The sequence below is a fragment of the Dermacentor andersoni genome, chromosome 2 (genome assembly GCF_023375885.2).
Source record: "Dermacentor andersoni chromosome 2, qqDerAnde1_hic_scaffold, whole genome shotgun sequence".
Taxonomy (NCBI): domain Eukaryota; kingdom Metazoa; phylum Arthropoda; class Arachnida; order Ixodida; family Ixodidae; genus Dermacentor; species Dermacentor andersoni.
Genome location: NC_092815.1, coordinates 94,979,033 through 94,998,841, shown reverse-complemented (window position 1 = coordinate 94,998,841; position 19,809 = coordinate 94,979,033). Strand labels below are relative to the sequence as shown.

Genomic DNA, 19,809 nt, shown 5'->3' with positions numbered 1-19,809 from the left:
AATAAAGTCTCAAGCTGCAACATTAAAAGCAAACATTGTTACTTTGCAGAATAGGAAATTTTGCCCGTAGTTTTAAAACCACATAAGGAAGCAGCAGCAGTAAGGCAAGCACTACTTAGTATTGGATAGGAGGAGTTCTTGACCCCTTTAGAAGTTATTGCAGAGTCATCATGAGTGGTCCGTTGTTGTGAGGGCAGAGGAAGAGGGCAACATAATGTTAGTGAATGGGACCATGTTCTACACTATACTATGTTGAAAGGAAAAGGAAGGCTGCCAAACAGCTCCAAGGGAAAAGGAAAAATCTTGTAACCTGCAGCTGTTGCTGCTGTGTGTGGCACCATTGGCGTTGTCTGTATGTTCCAGTACAGTAAAGATCTCTGTACTCTGCGGTACAGCTTTGGTCAGCGAGAAAAGAGAGCAAAAGATTGTTAACTGAGAGCGGCAGGGTTCTTCCTGAAGGCTTGCCTAGCACACTATTCCATACGAAGGGAATGGCGTGTGAAATGACCCACACACAAAACGTGTACTCACATACGTTGGGGCCACTGCTCAAAAGAAAAAACCACTTTCATAGTGTGTGTTGCAGGAGCAGGGCTTCCATACATTGCTTGAAAGTCTCAGTTCAGCTCGTCATTCATGATGTTGTCCCCAGTCTAGATTTCGTAGTTGTTGGAGTGGCTCCAGAGGTTGCAAAGCAGCTACACGGGAATATTATGTGGTTCTTCCATACACTGCACGCAGGCACATTAGTGACCCCGACCACTCTGTTTTTAATAGGAAGAACTAATAGGAAGAAGAAGGAGGTAAATAATTACAGTGAGTGCATCTGCTGTCACACCTGTCAGGAGCGGGGTCGACAGGTGGAGCTGGTAGTACAAGGTACCAAACTGCAGATAGATGTGTACATATTGCTGCTTCTGAATCAGTTTGTGTTCTGACTGTGAGGACCTCGTGGCATTGGGAACATCAGCTGACTTCTCTCTCTCTTTCACTCTTTATTTTTCTAAGTAAGATATCAAGGGTTGCCCTAAAGAGCTTTGTTTAATGTTCTATGAAAATGTGCTGTCTGCAAACCCTCACAGGTCACGCCGTCTCATGAGCCACCAGAAGCTGTCGGCCATCACAGCAGCGTTGAAATACGAGGATGCTGACCCACTTGTGGGAAAGCCAGAGGTAGTTTCTCCTGCTGCTGAGGGGGATGCTGTTGCAGTGGCAACAGTAGCAGCAGTAGCAGCAGCCAGTTCAGCTGCAGAAGAAAGCGACAATGATTCGAACACCGAGGACCCCGTCAACAGCCCCATGTGGCAGCTGCTGGAGGGCGTTCGCAACTACCAGTGCCAAGGCTACTTCCTCGCTGAGCCATTTGTCAAGCTACCATCCAAAAAGTGAGAAATGTTAAAAGCTTAGTGTCACTCTCAACCATTGCTGTCCCTATACTGTGCACACTTATGCCTTCGTTTGATTTGGGTTTAGAGAGCTGTGCGTTGTTCAAAGTTAAAAGCAGCAGTTTCTCATATTCTTCATTTTGCTGTCTGAAAATGAGTAAGAAAAGACAATTCCTATTATGCTGCAGTGAACCGTCATTTAGAACTTGCTTAAGTGGCAAGTGTGTATGTATTTTGTGTGCCTATTGTGATGTCCTTGTTTTAGGTATTTAAGGTAGATTATGCTGCTTTTTTTACTAAGTACAAAGTATTTACTAAGGTAATCGCAAATAGAATCAGGAACACCTTAGACTTCTGTCAACCAAAAGACCAGGCAGGATTCCGTAAAGGCTACTCAACAATAGACCATATTCACACTATCAATCAAGTGATAGAGAAATGTGCAGAATATAACCAACCCTTATATGTAGCTTTCATTGATTACGAGAAAGCGTTTGATTCAGTCGAAACCTCAGCAGTCATGGAGGCATTACGGAATCAGGGTGTAGATGAGCCATATGTAAAAATACTGGAAGATATCTATAGCGGCTCCACAGCCACGGTAGTCCTCCACAAAGAAAGCAACAAAATCCCAATAAAGAAAGGCGTCAGACAGGGAGATACGATCTCTCCAATGCTATTCACAGCATGTTTACAGGAGGTATTCAGAGACCTGGAGTGGGAAGAATTGGGGATAAAAGTTGATGGAGAATACCTTAGCAACTTGCGATTCGCTGATGATATTGCCTTGCTTAGTAACTCAGGAGACCAATTGCAATGCATGCTCACTGACCTGGAGAGGCAAAGCAGAAGGGTGGGTCTGAAAATTAATCTGCAGAAAACTAAAGTAATGTTTAACAGTCTTGGAAGAGAACAGCAGTTTACGATAGGTAGCGAGGCACTGGAAGTGGTAAGGGAGTACATCTACTTAGGGCAGGTAGTGACCACGGATCCGGATCATGAGACTGAAATAACCAGAAGAATAAGAATGGGCTGGGGTGCGTTTGGCAGGCATTCTCAAAACATGAACAGCAGGTTGCCACTATCCCTCAAAAGGAAAGTGTATAACAGTTGTGTGTTACCAGTACTCACATATGGGGCAGAAACCTGGAGGCTTATGAAAAGGGTTCTGCTGAAATTGAGGACGACGCAACGAGCTATGGAAAGAAGAATGATGGGTGTAACGTTAAGGGATAAGAAAAGAGCAGATTGGGTGAGGCAACAAACGCGGGTAAATGACATCTTGGTTGAAATCAAGAAAAAGAAATGGGCATGGGCCGGACATGTAATGAGGAGGGAAGATAACCGATGGTCATTAAGGGTTACGGACTGGATTCCAAGGGAAGGGAAGCGTAGCAGGGGGCAGCAGAAAGTTAGGTGGGCGGATGACATTAAGACGTTTGCAGGGACAACATGGCCACAATTAGTACATGACCGGGGTAGTTGGAGAAGTATGGGAGAGGCCTTTGCCCTGCAGTGGGCGTAACTAGGCTGATGATGATGATGATGCTTTTTGTATGTTCATGAAAAATGCAAACAAGCAGATGAAAATAGTGAGCTCAATGCAGAAAACATAAGATGAAAAAAAAGAAGTTAGAAAGACTGGCTTTGTGAAATGCTGTGCTACAGGCAATTTAATGCCCCATCATAACATGGACCTATTGCGATATTAACACAGGGCTTGGATATGTTGTAGTAAAGTATGACATCCAATTGTTTCTTGAGATTGGTTTTTATTCTAAAAGAATTTTGTATTTATATTTACATTGACATCGTATGTTTTGGTGCTTTTCAGGCTGTACCCGGACTACTACAGAGAAATTAAGCAGCCAATATCTCTCAACAAGATTGCAGGAAAAATAAAGGTTAGTGGTCTTTAATTTCTTGCTGAGAAGGAAGCTTTAGCTCGGAGCCAACTCTATGTAAAGCATAAAGAAATTATATTTGCACTTAGTGCTTGGAATATTTTTTATTTGATTCCCTAAAACTAGCAAGTGTAAGCAAAATTGAATCACGAAGTTTACAAATCTGTAACTCTGCACCAAAGACAGATGTTGCAGTTCTGTAAAGCGCATCTGTTTGAGCATCGAAAGTAAAGTAATTGGATTTATAGATTCGCAACTTAGGTGAAGTTGTTACAGTGTTTACAAAGGTTTTGCAGCACTCCTTCCTACTCACAATTTAGTGGTATATTTTAGAACGGTGCATAATCCATCAATTTTGCCTGCTTTAATTTACGGAATTGTGATATTGTGTTTTATTGCTGAGTTACAGAGTTGTAAACTTGGTACATGAGCTTTTTTATGTGTGAGGGAAGGTGGGATGGGGAGGGGGGGGGGGGAAGGGGGCATTTAAAAGAACTATGACGACTCAAATAAAAAATTTTCTTCTTACAGTCTCTAGATTAAGTTCAACACACCTAATCAAAATTGGTACAGTGGTTGAGAAAAACAATTTCTCCAGTCCCATGTATTTAGATGGGAGCTCCCGAGCGAAAGCTTCTTACGAAGCATCTTTTTTATATTTGACACCAATAAGTGTGCATGACACCAATGAGTGTGCATACATGAAACAGGTGTGCAGCTGTCTAGATGTGCCTTATGTAAAAGATGTCGGAAAAATTTTGAGTATCTAAGTCACACGAAACAGTCTCAGAATTATATGGTTCTAGGGAGAAAAAATATGGACAACATTGACAATGTTATGTTTGCATCTAATTTGCATTGCTATCTCTTGTATTAATTTTTTTTTTTTTAACACCTGCAGTCTGAAGGCTACACAAGCATGGTGGAGGTAGTGGATGATTTCAATCTCCTTTTTGAAAATGCCAAGAAGTACAACCGTCCTGATTCAAAAATATTCAAGGTGAGCTTTAGCACAAGCATGTTGTGATGTGCTATTCATGGCACTCTCTCTTCTGGGCCATGATTTTGTAGCGATGCCTTCCGCTTGATCCTATGCCACTCTTATTATCCTCTGTTCACGGTCTGCTGATCTCCTCGATAACGTGGTTAGAGTTTCACTCTGACCACTGACGAAACGCAGAATGTTCGAAAAGGAATAACATTGGAAAAGGCATCAATACAAAATTGCTGCCCTGGTGCATGTGGTCTCATGTAAGTTAAATAATGGTGACTTGAGCGCCACCTTTTGAAATTAGTGGCAAATGTTTTGTTGTTCCTTCTTGCCCCCCCCCCCCCCCCCCTCTGCATGCTGCAGTTTTACTTCATCCTTTCCTGTTGTATCGCCATTTGGTATGCCATGCTGAATGTGCTAGTACTTGTCAGATTGCCAAACCTAAGCAGCATTGGGAAGTTTAAAAATTTGGGCTTGTTCTACAATTTGGCTAATGTTGCATCAATGTTTAGGAATTGGGGCTTGTTCTACAATTTGAATAATGCTGCATCAATGGGAATGAATTTCGTTCTCGTAAAAGTTTCAAAGTGTTTGAAAGATGGGCCAGGGCAAGATTGCAAAAAAATACATACAGAAAGGAAATTGTGATAGTGCCTGTGCTTTGCCCTCTTGTTGCAGTGCAAGACACCATGTGTCAGAGGTGTACTTGCTTCAAACAAGTTTATTAAGACGAGTTCCTAAAGCAGCCTAAATTAGCAACAAAAATTCTGCCAAAAAGGTCACTGTCATCTAAAAACAATGTGTAGCTTGTCTATATCTGCTGTTTTGACTTTGCTGCTGCATATGTGCAGTATCAAAATGTAAATGATTGTTAATAAAGTACATATGTATCCCACAAGAGGTGTGTGCTCAAGGCATACCATCTTTTTAATGCATGCTATTTCCCACTTCACCCCCTCTTCTCCCCCCCCCCCCCTTTTGTGTCTACTGGATTTCTAGGAATTTAAAAGCTCGCAGGTGGACATGTGAGCACATGGAAACACTGAGGCTAATAGTATCTTTTCTGCAATGGAATAGTTCAGCAGTATAGTTTGTGTGAGGCAGTAAAAGTAGGGGATTCCCAGCTCCAGCAAAAGCTCTCAGCACGTTGATGGCTTTATGATACCACAAAAAGTCATACTGTCACAAAAAAAAAAAAAAAGCCACAAAAAGTCTGCTGTTCGGACTTCTCATCACTTATTTCTTGTTCACTGTTTATGCAGGGGCGAGATTGTACAAGCACCTCGCTTTTTGAACGTTCACTTGCGCTCTTGTGATTGATCAGCCCCGCGGTTTTGTCAGCGATCATCTGCTTGGCGAGGCAGGAGCGCCTAGCACACCACCACCTGGTTGGTGGCGTAGGAGGCAAAGCAATCGCTCTTAAAGCAAGATGCTTGCGCCATCTCGCCCTGGTTCATATTACGGTTTACAGACAGCTCACCTAATTGTGACCATCTCCTGTGACACGAGCATACAAGGCAGCACAAAATTAGGCACCCACTCAGAGGCTCTGTGTAAACAAGTGCATAAGATGACATGTGACACTGCATAACTGATGATAAGAAACCATGCCTTGTGGGGTTCTCTCACCCGTGCTCTTGGGACAAAGGAACGACAACACAGTAGTGCAAACAATCACAAGGGCATTTATTGCACCTTTCATAGATCAATGCCTGCTAGCCGAGTTGCTATCCCCAAAACATGCCGATGGGCGCGCGACAAATCTAGGAAGTCCGACTCACCGCGACCGGATAGCGAGCGAATATGTTCGCCCCATGCTGGATCCCAACGCCTGGTCGTTCGCGCGTACGGTCACGCGAACGGTGGCACGTTCGAAGGCGGCCACGCGAGACGGTCTCGCAGAAGCATGGCTCGGCGCACGCGCGGCACGGCACGTCCGCGCTGCTTGCTGTCCCCAACCAAAGAGGAAGCGCCTTGTCTTTCGGCGCCCAAGTAACCCCGCCTATCGGTGGCGTTCGCAGCGCAACACTCGCGCCATCTCTCGTACTGCGCCTCAACCACTCCGACCGCCGCGGGCGCCAGGCCACGCGAGCCGTGCGGGAAAACAACATATCAGGGGACGCGTGAGAGTCGCGCATCCCCACAGCCTGAAGCCACCATGCTGCTATGTTGATGACCTGGCTGAAGAAGAAACGAAAGCAGGTTGCACACAAGTGCTCTTCTGAGTATTTGGTTAGTTCTAGATATTTCAGAGTGCCTTTCTGTCTTGCCGTATAGTATTAAAGAATGCAGAATATATGGCTTTAAGTTTTAATATAGTAATTAGAAGTATAATATTTAATTTGTATTTGAACATACTAATTATATACAGTCGACCTCCGTTAACTCGACCATGACAGGGCTGACAAAATAGATCAAATTATCCAGCAGGTAGAATTAAACAAGCTGCAGAAAAAAAAAAAACCAAAACACACCAGCATTTGCCTGAGTCTAACATGGCCCTGAATCCAGCACCCACCCACTTTCTATGTGTCTAAGGTAGAAAACAAATATCGAAATGACATTAAAGCTACTAAACAATGTAGAAATCTAATGCGCAGCCAACTTGTTGCAAGAAAATGGGTAGTGGGCTAACATGTGCTGCACAATGGCGACTGATTTAAGTCAGCTTTGCAGTTTTATTTTGTTTAAAGTCAGCTTTGCCGCATTACATTTGTGTTTTGTGGTAAAGTATACAAACCTCACAAACGCGGTTCTGATTTCGTATCCAATTGCACTGTGCAGGCAATTTTCGGTCCACTATTCCCGCTCAAAAAAAAAAAAAGTTATGTTAGAATTGGGTAAATACTGTAGTCAGACAATTGTGAGCTATGGTTATTGCGTGAAAATCTTCCTAGGGCCAAATGAAAATAGGTGTTTTCGATGGGAGATGACGTGTGTTCAACGCACGTCTGAATTAGTCTGGCAAAGGCCAATTTTAGGATTGAAATAACGAAAGTTTGAGCTAATAGAAATGCATGAGTGCCAGCTGGGACCTTTGGTCAGGATTGAATTGACCGAAAAATCAAGTTAACCAGAGTCGAATTAATGAAAGTCTGCTGTTTGCTGTATGCTTCAGGGACGTCTGATAGGTTGTCTGCACTGTTCTTTAGTTATAAAAATGTGCAAGCTGGTTTAGCTTTTATTACATTTTGTGCTGTAAAATTTGATGTCTCCAGGATGCCACCAGGCTGCAGAAAGTAATGCAGGCAAAAGCAAGGGAACTTATCAACATACATATGAAGGTAAGCAACAAAATGCAGGTTGTAAAAGATGAGAAATGCTGTAATATCTTAAGTATTTTATGTGGCTCATATTTTGTCAAAACCTTAATGTTACAATGAAAGTTCCATGCTTGAAAAAAGGCCATAGGAGTTGCAAGTTACTTTCTGATTTTTTTTTTATCCCCTCCCCCTGGTCTGCAGGACTCGGACAGTGAGGGTGGTGATGCCGACAGTGAGAAAGCTCGTCGCAAGTCGAAGAAGGTTGCGACCCCCGCCATGCACTACACCTTTAAAAGGCCGGCCTCCTGGATCCACAGAGTCCACACTAAAGAAGCGGCTTAAGGTTCTTATCCGAACCCTGCTCAACTACACTGTAAGCTCTCTCTTTCCTTATGCTGAATGCATGGTGAATGTTCGTACTAAAGATCTGCATGGACTCAGGGTGACTTAAGAGCTCGTACCTGACCTGGCCTGCAAACTGGGCTTGGGCAGCATGATGTCATCTTGACTCGGGCTCAGGCTGACCTCGGGCCACTGTATCCTTATGTCTAGTGGTTCGGGCCACGTGTGGGGCCCAAACTCGAGCCCAGTATGTGGACACTAGGCAGAGTGGTCCTCAAGTGGACATGCAGAATTCGCTTGAAGAGTTTGAAATACTTGTTTGAAGTTCGAGTCACTGGACAACTTATTTTTGCGTGATGACTTGTAACGTGTGTGTGTTGTTAATATATAACAGGCTTTGTATATTAAATGAGCCCTTAATTAGATATGGTAATTCAATCTGAATTGTCACTGCAGCAAAGCCCTGACTGTGTCTGGCTGGGCCAGATTTTTGACGCAAGCAACGGGCCCAGGCCAGGCTCAGTCTTGTATATGCAACCCGTGCACAGATCTCGTCAATACGACATCATTGGAATGAATTGTATACCATTATCTTCCACCTTAGATTTATATTGTTGTGGTTCAGCGCTTTACCAGTGAATTACTTAGTTTATTTTATTTTATTTGTCTTCCTCACTGCAATATCCTCATTTTATAGTTTCAACACTGTGGCTGCAGATGGCTTGTTTAGTTCATTGCATAACGTTATGAAGCACTTCTTTGTTCAGTGTACCTTATATTCATCTATATGTTTATCTGTCTTTGTTTATTCTCTTCTTTTGTGTACTATACCTCTCACTGGTATTTCGTTATCGTGTGGTATGCCACATTAAATACACTAAGTTGGTAGTGGTGACCGATACTGATAGTGGTAGTGGTGACCTGTACAGTTCTCATCTCAGCTCATCTGATATGATAAAAAGCATGCATGATTGTGCTGGGAGGACCTGTACTTGAGCAAAGCTTGTGTCGATAGGATTGCATCTAGGGCCAGCTCAGCTCATGTGAAACACACAATCGACTAGCCCACCCCTTTGTTAATGTTTGTGGGGCAAAAGGTGAATGGAAAAAAGAAAATACTTTTTTCCTCCAGTTACCTTTTGCAGCACCAAGGTTTACAGCATTGCACCAAGCAGCCCAACATCATACTTTGCTAGAAGACTTTGCTCCCCACAGTTGTTCACCATTGCACTTTCTCAGTGTGCCAGTGTTCTGAAGTTTTATTCACAATTTTATGAATATCCATTTCTGGCTGGAAGGACAACAGTAGGTATAGAAAACACTCTCTTGAGAGTTGTGGGCTTGTGTCTTGCAGGATGAAGTGGGTCGTCCGCTAATTTCCATCTTCATGGAGAAGCCCTCACGTAAGGACTACCCTGACTACTATGAGGTCATTACAAACCCCATCGACATGAAGACAATTCATGAGAATGTCAAGAACAACAAAGTATGTGTGATCTTTCATCTGTCACTATAGCAATTCACTCTGAATGACCCTGTTTTCACTTGTACCAAACGCATTTTTCTCCTGTATCATGATGTGATGTATTCGATGCTATTTAGCACGCACAATGGGCCATGTTGGCCTAGTAAATTTCGGTCACGAATTAGTGCATCGATAGAATAGCCAAAGGCAGGGACATATGCGGTAGAAAATGATAGATACCTAAGAGTGCCGCTTTCTCTTGGAAATTACAGAATGTGGCAATGATAGTTGCTAATGTTAGTTAGTTCAGTTAGGCTAGGCACTGCTGTAGTTAGTAATTGATTATTATAAGAGAAAGGCATCATACAAAAAAATTTCTACTCAGCAACTCTTGTAGGCTTCTATTGCTTAACACAGGATCCGAGATTACAACTGTTCATTAAACTTTTACTTTGGGATTCTTGGGCCAGAGTGAAGTACCCAGTTTTATGTTGGCTGTACTGTCAGTTAATACAGTAGACTGTCATTACAACAGACCCTGATAACTTGACAAAAAGTGTCCGTTTTATCCGAAGTTCGTAATATCCAAAACGCCTCGCTTTTGAAACTCTGGTCACGAAGTGTAACAACATTATTGCAAGAAGTGAGTACAGAATGTCAAAAAAAAAAAAAAAAAAAAAAAAACTAAAAGGTCGCATTTTCACCCGAGAGGCGAAGCATCGATTGCGATAGCAAATTAGTAGACAGCTATGCGAAGTAAGGATAGTAGCTTTATCGGCTGTGTAAATTTGTAAACATTCGCTTACTAACTAAATTAAGAAGCACAGTGTCATACGCACGTAGGTAAGCATGTATACATCTCGCTGAATGAGCGCAGAAAGTTATTGTCAAATCGTTGGAGTGAGGTAGTGCACTAGCAGCAGCAAGCAAATTGACTTTCGTGCTGTCTCTCGCTTCAATGCGAACTAAATGTCAAAAGCACAGCGAATACGACGCTACCGGCACCGGGTGCACTTTCTCCACATCGCAGATCGCTTTCAAGATGCAGCGCCCGCGCCGTAAGCAGCAGCTGCCTGATTATAACCCCTCTTCCCCCCCCCCCCCCCTTGTGCCTCGCGCGCAGAAGAAAACGGCATGCTTCCACCCCACCTTCCTCCCTCGTGCGCAATATTGAGCCGTGGTCGTCAGCTGACTCTCTCAAGTCAACTGTCAGCCCGTGTCGACATGGCAAAAGTCCATATTATACGGCCGATTTTGACAAAAATTGCCGCTAATTTCGTCCGCTGTAGCCGATAATCTGTAGTAGCGTGGTCCGTTAAAAGTGAACTTCGTTGCTTTAATAAAATAGGAAGAGCAAACTAAGGTTGAAATATGGTCCGTTATATCCGAAAGTCTGTTGTACGCAGGTCCGTTGAGCATAGGCTGTAGTAAGTTATCTAGCGTTCCCTGCTTCTGAACTGTTAAGGGAGTGCCAATGGTACATAGAGAAGCATTCCTGTCCAGTTTAATGCTTCACCTTCGGTGTTGCTACAATGTGTGCTGCTTCATGTTGTCATGGTGCAGTATTCATCTGAGGATGCCATGGTTTCTGACGTGAAGCTGATGTTCTCCAACTGCCGGATGTACAATGAAGAAGGCTCCCAGATCTACCGCGATGCTGACACTCTGGAACGCGCTCTCCTTGACAAAATCCGCGAGCTGGGTTCCTTGTATGACTCGCTGCCACCTCGCAGCATGCCACGACCAAGACGGTTAGGCTGGTTCTGCTTTCTTGACTTTCTGGCCTGTACTTGTTCTGACCTCTGTCTTCTTTTTCTTCTTCATGCCAGCCTTTTTCTAGCTTCTGTTGAAAGCTCATCATTCTCTGCATGCAACCTGTCACGGTAGCCCAGTGACGATGGCATTGTGTTCTTGAGCCGAAGGTCAGAGGTTCGATGTGAGCCGTGGTGGCTGCATTTCAGGGGGGGGGGGGGGGGGGGGGGGGGGAGGACGCAAAACCACTCGTGTACTTAGATTAGGTGCATGTTAAAGAACCACAGGTATTCAACATTAGGCTGTAGTCCTCTACTACAGTGTGCCTCATAATGTGAACATGGGTTTAGCACATCAAATCTCAGAAAATGTTTTTCTCTGCATGCCGTCATAGTTGGTCGAATGATTGAGCGCTGTGAGGACAGGGTAGACAATAGTAAGAAAGATATCCTGCCAAGATTTTCGCTGCACACACAGCTGTTAAATTAATGGAGTAGCTGTCTTCGACATTAGAATTGGATATAATATTGGGTATATTGGGGAGAGGGCACTTTTTTGGTGGACTGCCTCAAAATTCAAGATAGCAGCCATAAAATTTTCACCTCAGAAAAAAGAAGACAAGAAAAAATAAAATCACGATGCACTATAATTGAGCTTTATTTGAGGGCATGCCTCCTAATTTAGCCAGAACCCATCAAAATAATTCTCAGAGTCGGAATGTAACAACAGAAGAAGGCACGCAACTTGCATTATCACAAAGTTGCGGTACCAACGAAGCCGGCTTTGCAGCTCGCCATACGCTGAAGCATGGAGTGCATTGAAGATTCCAGAATCTTTATAAACGAGTGTGCAATGTGTACTTACTCTTCGGCCATAAAGTCGGTAAGGGGCCCTCGAACGCATAATTTGGGGCATCCTGTCATGATGGCTTTCACAGATAGCCTTCCGCTGTCCTCTCTTTGAGCATCCACTGGTGGATCCCCTTTCTATCGATGTAAAAGAGAGAGAGAGAGAAGGGAAGAAGGAAAGGCCGGGAGGTTAACCAGACTGAGTCCAGTTTGCTACCCTACATGTGGGGAGGGGAATGGGGAGCGAAAGAGAGAGAGAGAGAGAAAACATGAGTCTATACCGCACTTTCACATGCACCAAATTAGGTGTAGGACGTCTATAGTCGGGCACGCAAGTCTGCTGCCTTCAGGTAGTGAAGAAGCGCTCGAACTGCTTTCTGGGCTAATGAACTGTGAGGCCAGGCTCCCAAGATCTTTGCTTCTGTAAATGGCCTGTCATCCAGTCTATTCAAGGCACACTGGAGAGTCTGACGTTGGTTATCAAAGCGAGAACAGTGGCACAGAAGATGACTGATGGTCTCTTCACACTTGCACTTAGTGCACATTGGTGAGTCCGCCATTCCAATACGATAGCTGTTTTGGTAAATGCTACTCCTACCCACAGCCGACACAGCAGTGTTGCGTCACGTCGTGAAAGGTTTGCTGGTAATTTAAGTTTCAATGATGGGTTGAGGCTGTATAAACAACACTTAGAGTTCTGTGGTGTCTGCCAGTAACTTAGCGTGATGGTACAAGCGAGACTGCGAAGCTCTCTTGCAGCCTCTACTCTCGATAAAGGTATAAGGAGTGTCGGTGCGCCATCCTCGGCACGTCGGGCAGCCTCATTGGCGAGGTGATTACCAACGATGCCACAATGTCCCGGCAGCCACTGAAAGATGATATCATGTCCTCGTTCAGAAGCGCAATGGCAAGTTTTGTTGATTTTAGACACCAGCTGTTCATAATTGCCACGTCGTAAACCTCGCAAGCTCTTGAGGGCTGCTTTCGAATCACAAAATAGTGCCCATTTGTTGGGAGGTTCTTTTTCAATGTATTCGACAGCAGCGCGAAGACCGGCCACTTTGGAACCGGTAGATGTCGTTACGTGTGAAGTCTTGAACTGGATGACGACCTATTGAGATGGTATAACAGTGGCGCCCGTCGAATTTTCCAAGACGGAACCGTCCTTGTAAACATGGATTCGGTTAGTGTATGAACAATGCAAAAGTTCCAATGTGATTTGCTTGAGAGCCGTGATGGTCAGGCTAGCTTTCTTCATTATTCCTGGAATAGCAAGGTACACAGGAGGCTTTTTCAAGCACCACAGAGGGGATGGCGTTCTTGTTGCGGGTGAGTGCCTCAATGACAAAGAGTACCAGTTAGCCACAACTGATCTGGAGAACGCTGCCTCAGGTCTTTTCTCAGGCAAGCGAGCGAGATGGCGGTCAGGAACTCTGGATATATGGGGAACATGTGCCCGGAGTGCGTTGATAGCTATATAGGTCATTATAGGGTCGTCTCTCGCGGTGGCACTTGTTGCTACAGTTGAAGCACTTCGAGGTAGCCCCATACATGTTCAAAGGGCTTGGCCTTGAATGCTCTGTAGGACATGGATGTTAGTTTTGTTAGCATTGGACAGCACTGGTGTGCTATATCGCAAGTATTCTAGGAAGAGTGTCCTGTATAGTTGAAGCATAGATGCCACGGATGTGCCCCACGTTTTACCGGCAAGAAACCTTAGTATATGGCCGATAGAAGTAAGCCTCTTCTTCAAGTATGAGATGTGGGGGCTCCATGAAAGGTCTCTGTCGATAATAACGCCTAGGAATCGGTGAGATTTTGTTTATGTAATTGTTCGGTGGTCAATGGAAATGGGGTACCGGGTCATGGACTTGTGGGTAAAAACGACTAAGGCGCACTTCTCGGTCGAAATGCTTAGGCCTTGAGCATGCAGGTATGATGATTTTGGGGTCACTGCTTTTTGGAGCCGTGCACGCACCTGGAGATGTGTAACTGCCGAGGCCTATATGCGTATGTCGTCAGCATATATGGAAAGGTTTGCTGTATGTGGTAGAACATTGGCAAGTCCAAGGATTCAATGCAAAAATGACAAGATGTCACGTGCATGTTATCTCCAGCATTCCAATGCCATTCCACAACTTCAATATTTCTGTTCCCTTGTGTTGGAATGCGTAATGCGATGCGACTACCACTCATGGCACCATCAAATGACAATGGAGAACTTTGCGTACTGGTGGCTTGTTTTTCTATTGGTTTAGATTCTACAGGAGCACATTTTCATTTTCGTGGTGTGGCCGCAGATAGGCTGGACAAAAAAGGTGCTTAATGTGACTCATTAGGTAGACCTGGATAAGTCAAAAATTGACAAGGCCCTTGTGTTAAAACTAAGCTGAATCAGTCCCAAAATATTAGTATAGTGTTCCTTTAAACAGAGGTTATATTGCATATTCATTCAGTAGTACAAAATTGTATCACCAAAACCAGCCAGACATAGGCAGTGACAAGACTGTATGTCAGTTAGTATAACTGTTAACATACAGTAATCCCTCGTTATAATAAAATCACTTAACTCGAAATATCGCTTTATTTGAAATTACTTCCAGTCCCAACCCAAACGCACGCATTTTAAGCCGCATTACTCAAGACGCACGAAAAGCTTCACCCACTTAGAGCGAAATGGCATGCAGCGTCAAATTAATACCACCGACGAATTAGTCTCAAGCAGGCACAGAACAGGTCACAAAAGTACCAAACCCACTACTGATGACTGCTTAGTAACGGGTACCAAGCGAGTGCCGAGTGCTCCCAGCTGTTTACTGCGGAGCGAACGGAAGCTGTCAAATTCCATGGTGCAGCGCGCCTGAATCGTTAATCTCGGTCGCAGTCACATCGCTGGTATCCCCCGGGATAGAATCCACGTGAAAATAAAGTTTTTCTGACACTTTGTAATGCCAGAAAGCCGTGGTCTCATGGATGCCAAAAAGTGGCCAAAAGACCACGGGCAGGCTTGCGCCGTAGCATTCCATGGGCTGCACTCAATGAGCAAAATTTTAACGCTCTAAAGAGCACTTCTGGCACTGAAATGTACCGAAAAGCACAAAAGACGTATCCCTCCGATTATAAGTGCCACCATGTTTGACGCGAGAATGTACGTTAACAAATCGGGAAGACGGTCTAGAAATTTGCTTGCCGCTCGCCATTATCGGCCTGCATCACAATAAAACACCGCCCCTAGCTTCCTCGCACTTTTGACGGTGCAAATTGACCGATAACTTGCTGAAAACACGAAAAATTCTAGCGTCACCAGCGGCAAGTCAGGCTGTCAGCGTGGCGGGTCAACACAAGCTGGTGTTTCCCCGGCAATTTTTTCGAGCTGGTCATGCTTGATTCGCGCCATTGGACAGTTTAGATTCATGGTAGGGTCATTAAATTTTCTTCCAACACATTTGTAAATGGTACGGATGCAACGGTGCACGAATACCAACACTCGAACCCTAGAATTAGCACAGTGTTGTCGACAATGGTGCGCCAAAAAACTGTCGTTTTGCAAGCTTCACTGCTTCACACCTCTGGAAGAAATTGCCTAGTGATCACGCAAAGCCCCTACTGCAAAACAGTTCAGTTTTCACGATCGTGCTGCATACTCACAATGAGCGGCTAATAATTTTTTAAGCAGAACAAGCACGGCCTCAGACTCGAGCGAAGGCATTTGTGGCGCTTTCCAGCGCGATACTCTTGTATCCCGTGACCTCCTGTCCCCCTCCTCTCCCCCCTATAAAAGCGGCCGCTGCTTTCCCCTCCTCATTCACTTTCCAGTCTGCAAGCCGTTTCGACGCCAGTCGCTCCTCTCACTCGCCTTCATGTCAACTCCTCGCCTCCTTGCTGCCAGTTTCGACATCGCTGCTCCTCCAAAATTGCCTTTTTCCGGCCTGCTCTCCCAAGCACAATTTTCCACCAGAGGGTGCCCTTCCATGGTTCCTGCTTCTTGGTTTCCACAACTCCGATCGCCTTTCTTACACTAGTACTGCGAAGCTGATGCCAAGTCCGCCATTGCAACCGTCACCATCATCAGCGCGCACTGACGAGGAAATTGAGATGGCCTGATGACATTTTGAAGCTTCTGCCTCCTGCATTGCCCACCACGCTCAGTCACTTTGGCACCGACGTCACATGCGTTTGGATCCATGCTGTAGGCTATATGATTGTGTGTTATTCGAAGTGCTTCGTTTGGCGTGCCTCGTATGTGCTTTTGGTGGTCTACGAAGATAAATGGCTCCATCGGTCTGCCGGTGAAAGTGTCTGACTTTGGAGCACGAAGTTCTGCTGATAAAAGAAGTGGAAAAACGTGGCCAACAGGAAACTGACATCGTGAAGGAATTCGGCATACTGCCGTCTACTTTATCAACTGTATTGAAAAAGAAGGAAGCTGTGCTGGATGGCTTTGAAAAGAGCTTCTCAGCGAAGAGAAAAAGAATCGCGATTCGAAGTACCCCGAAGTGAAAGGTGCACTTCTACAGTGGCTGAAGAATGGCAGGAGTGTAAATCTCCCCTACATGGACCTGTCATGGATCGACTGCAAAAGCCGAAGCTCTCGCCATCCAAATGTGCCCTAAAGTTTTCAAGTGTAGTACAGTAAAACCTCGTTAAACCGTACCCGCTTAAACGGTAGTTTTGTTTTAAAAGTAGTAAAGTCAAATCCCCGACTCAGCGGCCATTGAACATAATGTGTTTTGTACGCATCGGTTAAAACGTAGCGTTTCCACTTTTCGTCGCCCAAACACGGCGATGCGTCATCTCCATCGAGCGGCCCGGCAGAACAACAAGCCTCAGAGATCGGAACGGCCTCCAAGCACCCGGCGCGTTTGCGCGTGAAGCAACATCAACATCATTTTGGCGCCGCGCAAGAGAGATGCCAGAGAGCATTGTGGCATCGTGCAAGCGAGGACTCGCGTCATGCCGGAACTTGGTTAAAAGAAAGACTCCGAGTGCTCAGCATAGAAGAAAAATTAGACATCGTCTGTGCTATCGAACGTGACACGGAGAAATCGGCGCTGGCATGCGACAGAGATCTGCTGTTGACTATGGTGTGTGGCATTTGGAATGCGAAGAAGTTGCTCGGTAGCACTGCTGCGACTGCGAAGAGATGTCGGCTACGAGGTTCGACTTTTCGCCATCATTGCCTCTGTTGTTGCTGAAGTGTCGACTAGCGACAGTGATGAGGACGGCGCAGAAAGCGACAGCACGGGCGATTTAGGCCCAACAGCGGCAGAAGCTGTGCGTTACGTCAGCCTCATGAATGCAATCGTCGCGACGAGAACAGCACCTGGCAATGAAAAAGGCGCCCTGGGACTTCTGCAGCACTACTGCGCGTGTGCGCGGAGAATACGTAACGCCAACGAATAATCTGCCATGCCAGTGTTTGCCGAGAAGAAGGGGCTGACTTTTTGAAAAGCTGGCACGCAGCTTCAGTAAGTTTGAAGCCGCTGTCGTTGTGCTAGGCCGCCGTGGCATCAAACGAAAATAACACTTTTGTCGCGTGAAGTGAATAAATACTGCATGTTTTTTTCACCTTTCATCGCACTCTCTCTGAGTTCTGTTTTTGACAGGTAAGTGGGCGATCTCATGCTAATTCGGTTAAACAGTGCAACCGTTTAGTACATACTTTTTCCGAGCTCAGGCCAACTACGGTTTAACGAGGTTTCACTGTAGTGGCTGGCTTGAGTGGTTCAAAAAACGACACTGCGAGACCTTGAAGTTGATCGTTGACAAAAGTGCAGCTGTGAACCATGACAATGTAGACGTATGGCGCCAACATCGGCTCCAACCTCTACTTGAAAAGTATGAAGGCAAAGACATCTACAACCTAGATGAGGCTGCATTTTTCTACAAGATGCTACCAAATTGCATGTTCACTACCACTGCCAGATCCTCATTCGGAGGAAAACTAAGCTAGGAGCGTGTCACAGTGCTGTCTGGTGCCAATGCAACAGGCGAGGACAAGCTTCTCTTGTTGATACTGGGGAAGGTGGAGAAGCTGCGGTGCTTCCGAAACGCAACTATTCCTAAGGAATGCATCTACAGAAGTAACAAGCGAGCATGGATGACTGCTGCTGTTCTTGAAGACTATATGTGCCTTCTGGATAGACAGTTCGATGCAAAGAATCGGCAAGTGCTTTTCATAATTGACAATTGTCCGAGCCACAGGAAGATGACAACTTCAAGGCAATCGCGGCAGCATTTTTGCCTGCAAACATAACCGTGGTACTGCAACCGATGGATCAAGGCGTCATTGAGATCACCAGGCAGCTGTACCACAAGGCTCTATTGCAGCACATACTCACAGCGTGTGACGCCAGCAAGAGGTACAACATTGATTTGCTTGGTGCGATCCATTTGCTGAACTTTTCATGGAAAGAACTCGCACCCTTGAAGGTCGCCAACTGCTTTGTGCACGCCGGCTTTTCCTACGCTGTCGTCAGCGACCCTGACAATGACCAGCCTGACGATGACCAGACTTGCAGCAATCTGTACAAGGCTGTTCATAAAATTGCTGGTCAAGAGGTTGAAGGCGACTTCGAGACACTCACGTTGGCTAACGCTGCTGCTCCCATGGTTGCCCCAGCGACGGATGCGGAGATACCGATTGACACTGTTGGTGGTCTTGATGAGGACGAAGAGCCGGCGGACAAAGAGCCACATGAAGTGCCAACTATGGTGCAGACATGGGAGTATCTACGCCTGCTGCGAAGTAAGGTTGAATGCATGGGTGGCAACCACAGCCTCGTTCAATGCTCTGTCAAATTGGAGCAGGGGTTGCTCGTGCCCGGTAAGAACTTAAAACAGCCAAAGCTCACTGCCTTTTTTGCACCTGAATAAAGTTTTGTTTCACTAAATGCATTGTATGTTGACTTCCTCGCAGTTGTGGCGCAATTAAAGCTCGACTGCTTTAGCTTTTCTCGAGCGGTCGCTTATATCGAATTACCTCTTATAACAAATTTTTTCGCCGTCTCGCTGACTTCATTATAACGAGGGATTACTGTATGTGTGTCCACTTGAAATAAGTTGCATGTACATATTCATATGCACAACTTGTAACTTGGATTGAGCGGTACTCCTTTCAACTTCGGATAAATTGAACTTGTGATAAATCAAGCAAAAATGTGTGATCTGTTGTAGCTTGGAATTCATAATCGGTGCTTCGCAGCAGTGCTATTGTACTTTCATCAACCTCACTCTCCCCCACACGCATGGTCACTGCAGGAACAAGAGCCGCAACCACAAGCTTCGTGTGCTTTATGATACCATTAAGGACTATACAGATGCCAAGGGCCGCAAGTTATCAACAATTTTTATGAAGCTGCCCTCTCGGTCGGTATGTGGCATCTCTCTTACTTTTCTCAACTCGATGCTACGTCTGTCAGTGTATGCAGTTTCTTCTTAAAAGCTTCCTCTCTTGCTCACCTGCAGGAGTATCCGGATTACTACGAGGTGATCAAGAAGCCAATTGACATGGAGAGGATAGCCGCTCGCCTCCTTAAGTACAACCAGTACGAGTCCATGGATGATCTCCTGGCCGATTTTGTGCTGCTCTTTGACAATGCGTGCAAGTACAACGAGCCAGACTCGCAGATCTACAAGGTGATCTGTCTTGTTCTTTATTTTTTTCTCTCTGCTGTGTGCATTTTCATGCCACTTTTACTGTACAGGAACTTCCATTACTAGAACTGGCTAAAATACAAGTGGTGAGAACTTGCCTTGTTGTGGTATTAACTAGTCGGGCAAGCCATTCAGTATAGTAAAACAGACAGTGGCAAAACAGTAAGTTTCAATAACAACGGCCAAATGTTGCTAATACTTTG

The 19,809-nt window shown here is 45.2% G+C and overlaps 2 protein-coding genes across 6 annotated transcripts in view; both read left to right on the top strand.

Moving 5' to 3' along the window:
* Positions 1-5,021, top strand: part of LOC126541962 (protein polybromo-1-like) — a 41,972-nt gene extending 36,951 nt beyond the window's left edge. The window contains exons 6-9 of the mRNA XM_055077035.1: positions 1,083-1,385; positions 3,220-3,289; positions 4,191-4,289; positions 4,959-5,021. Of these exons, the coding sequence (XP_054933010.1) occupies positions 1,083-1,385; positions 3,220-3,289; positions 4,191-4,289; positions 4,959-5,021 (535 nt within the window). The remainder of the gene's footprint in view (positions 1-1,082; positions 1,386-3,219; positions 3,290-4,190; positions 4,290-4,958) is intronic.
* Positions 5,022-7,498: 2,477 nt separating this feature from the next.
* Positions 7,499-19,809, top strand: part of LOC126541599 (protein polybromo-1-like) — a 75,167-nt gene continuing 62,856 nt past the window's right edge. For all 5 annotated transcript variants that reach the window (XM_055076780.1, XM_050188431.2, XM_050188428.2 and 2 more), the window contains exons 1-6: positions 7,499-7,564; positions 7,745-7,916; positions 9,240-9,371; positions 10,914-11,101; positions 19,211-19,322; positions 19,418-19,588. In XM_055076780.1, coding sequence (XP_054932755.1) covers positions 7,767-7,916; positions 9,240-9,371; positions 10,914-11,101; positions 19,211-19,322; positions 19,418-19,588 — 753 coding nt within the window. In that variant the 5' untranslated portion in view covers positions 7,499-7,564; positions 7,745-7,766. The remainder of the gene's footprint in view (positions 7,565-7,744; positions 7,917-9,239; positions 9,372-10,913; positions 11,102-19,210; positions 19,323-19,417; positions 19,589-19,809) is intronic.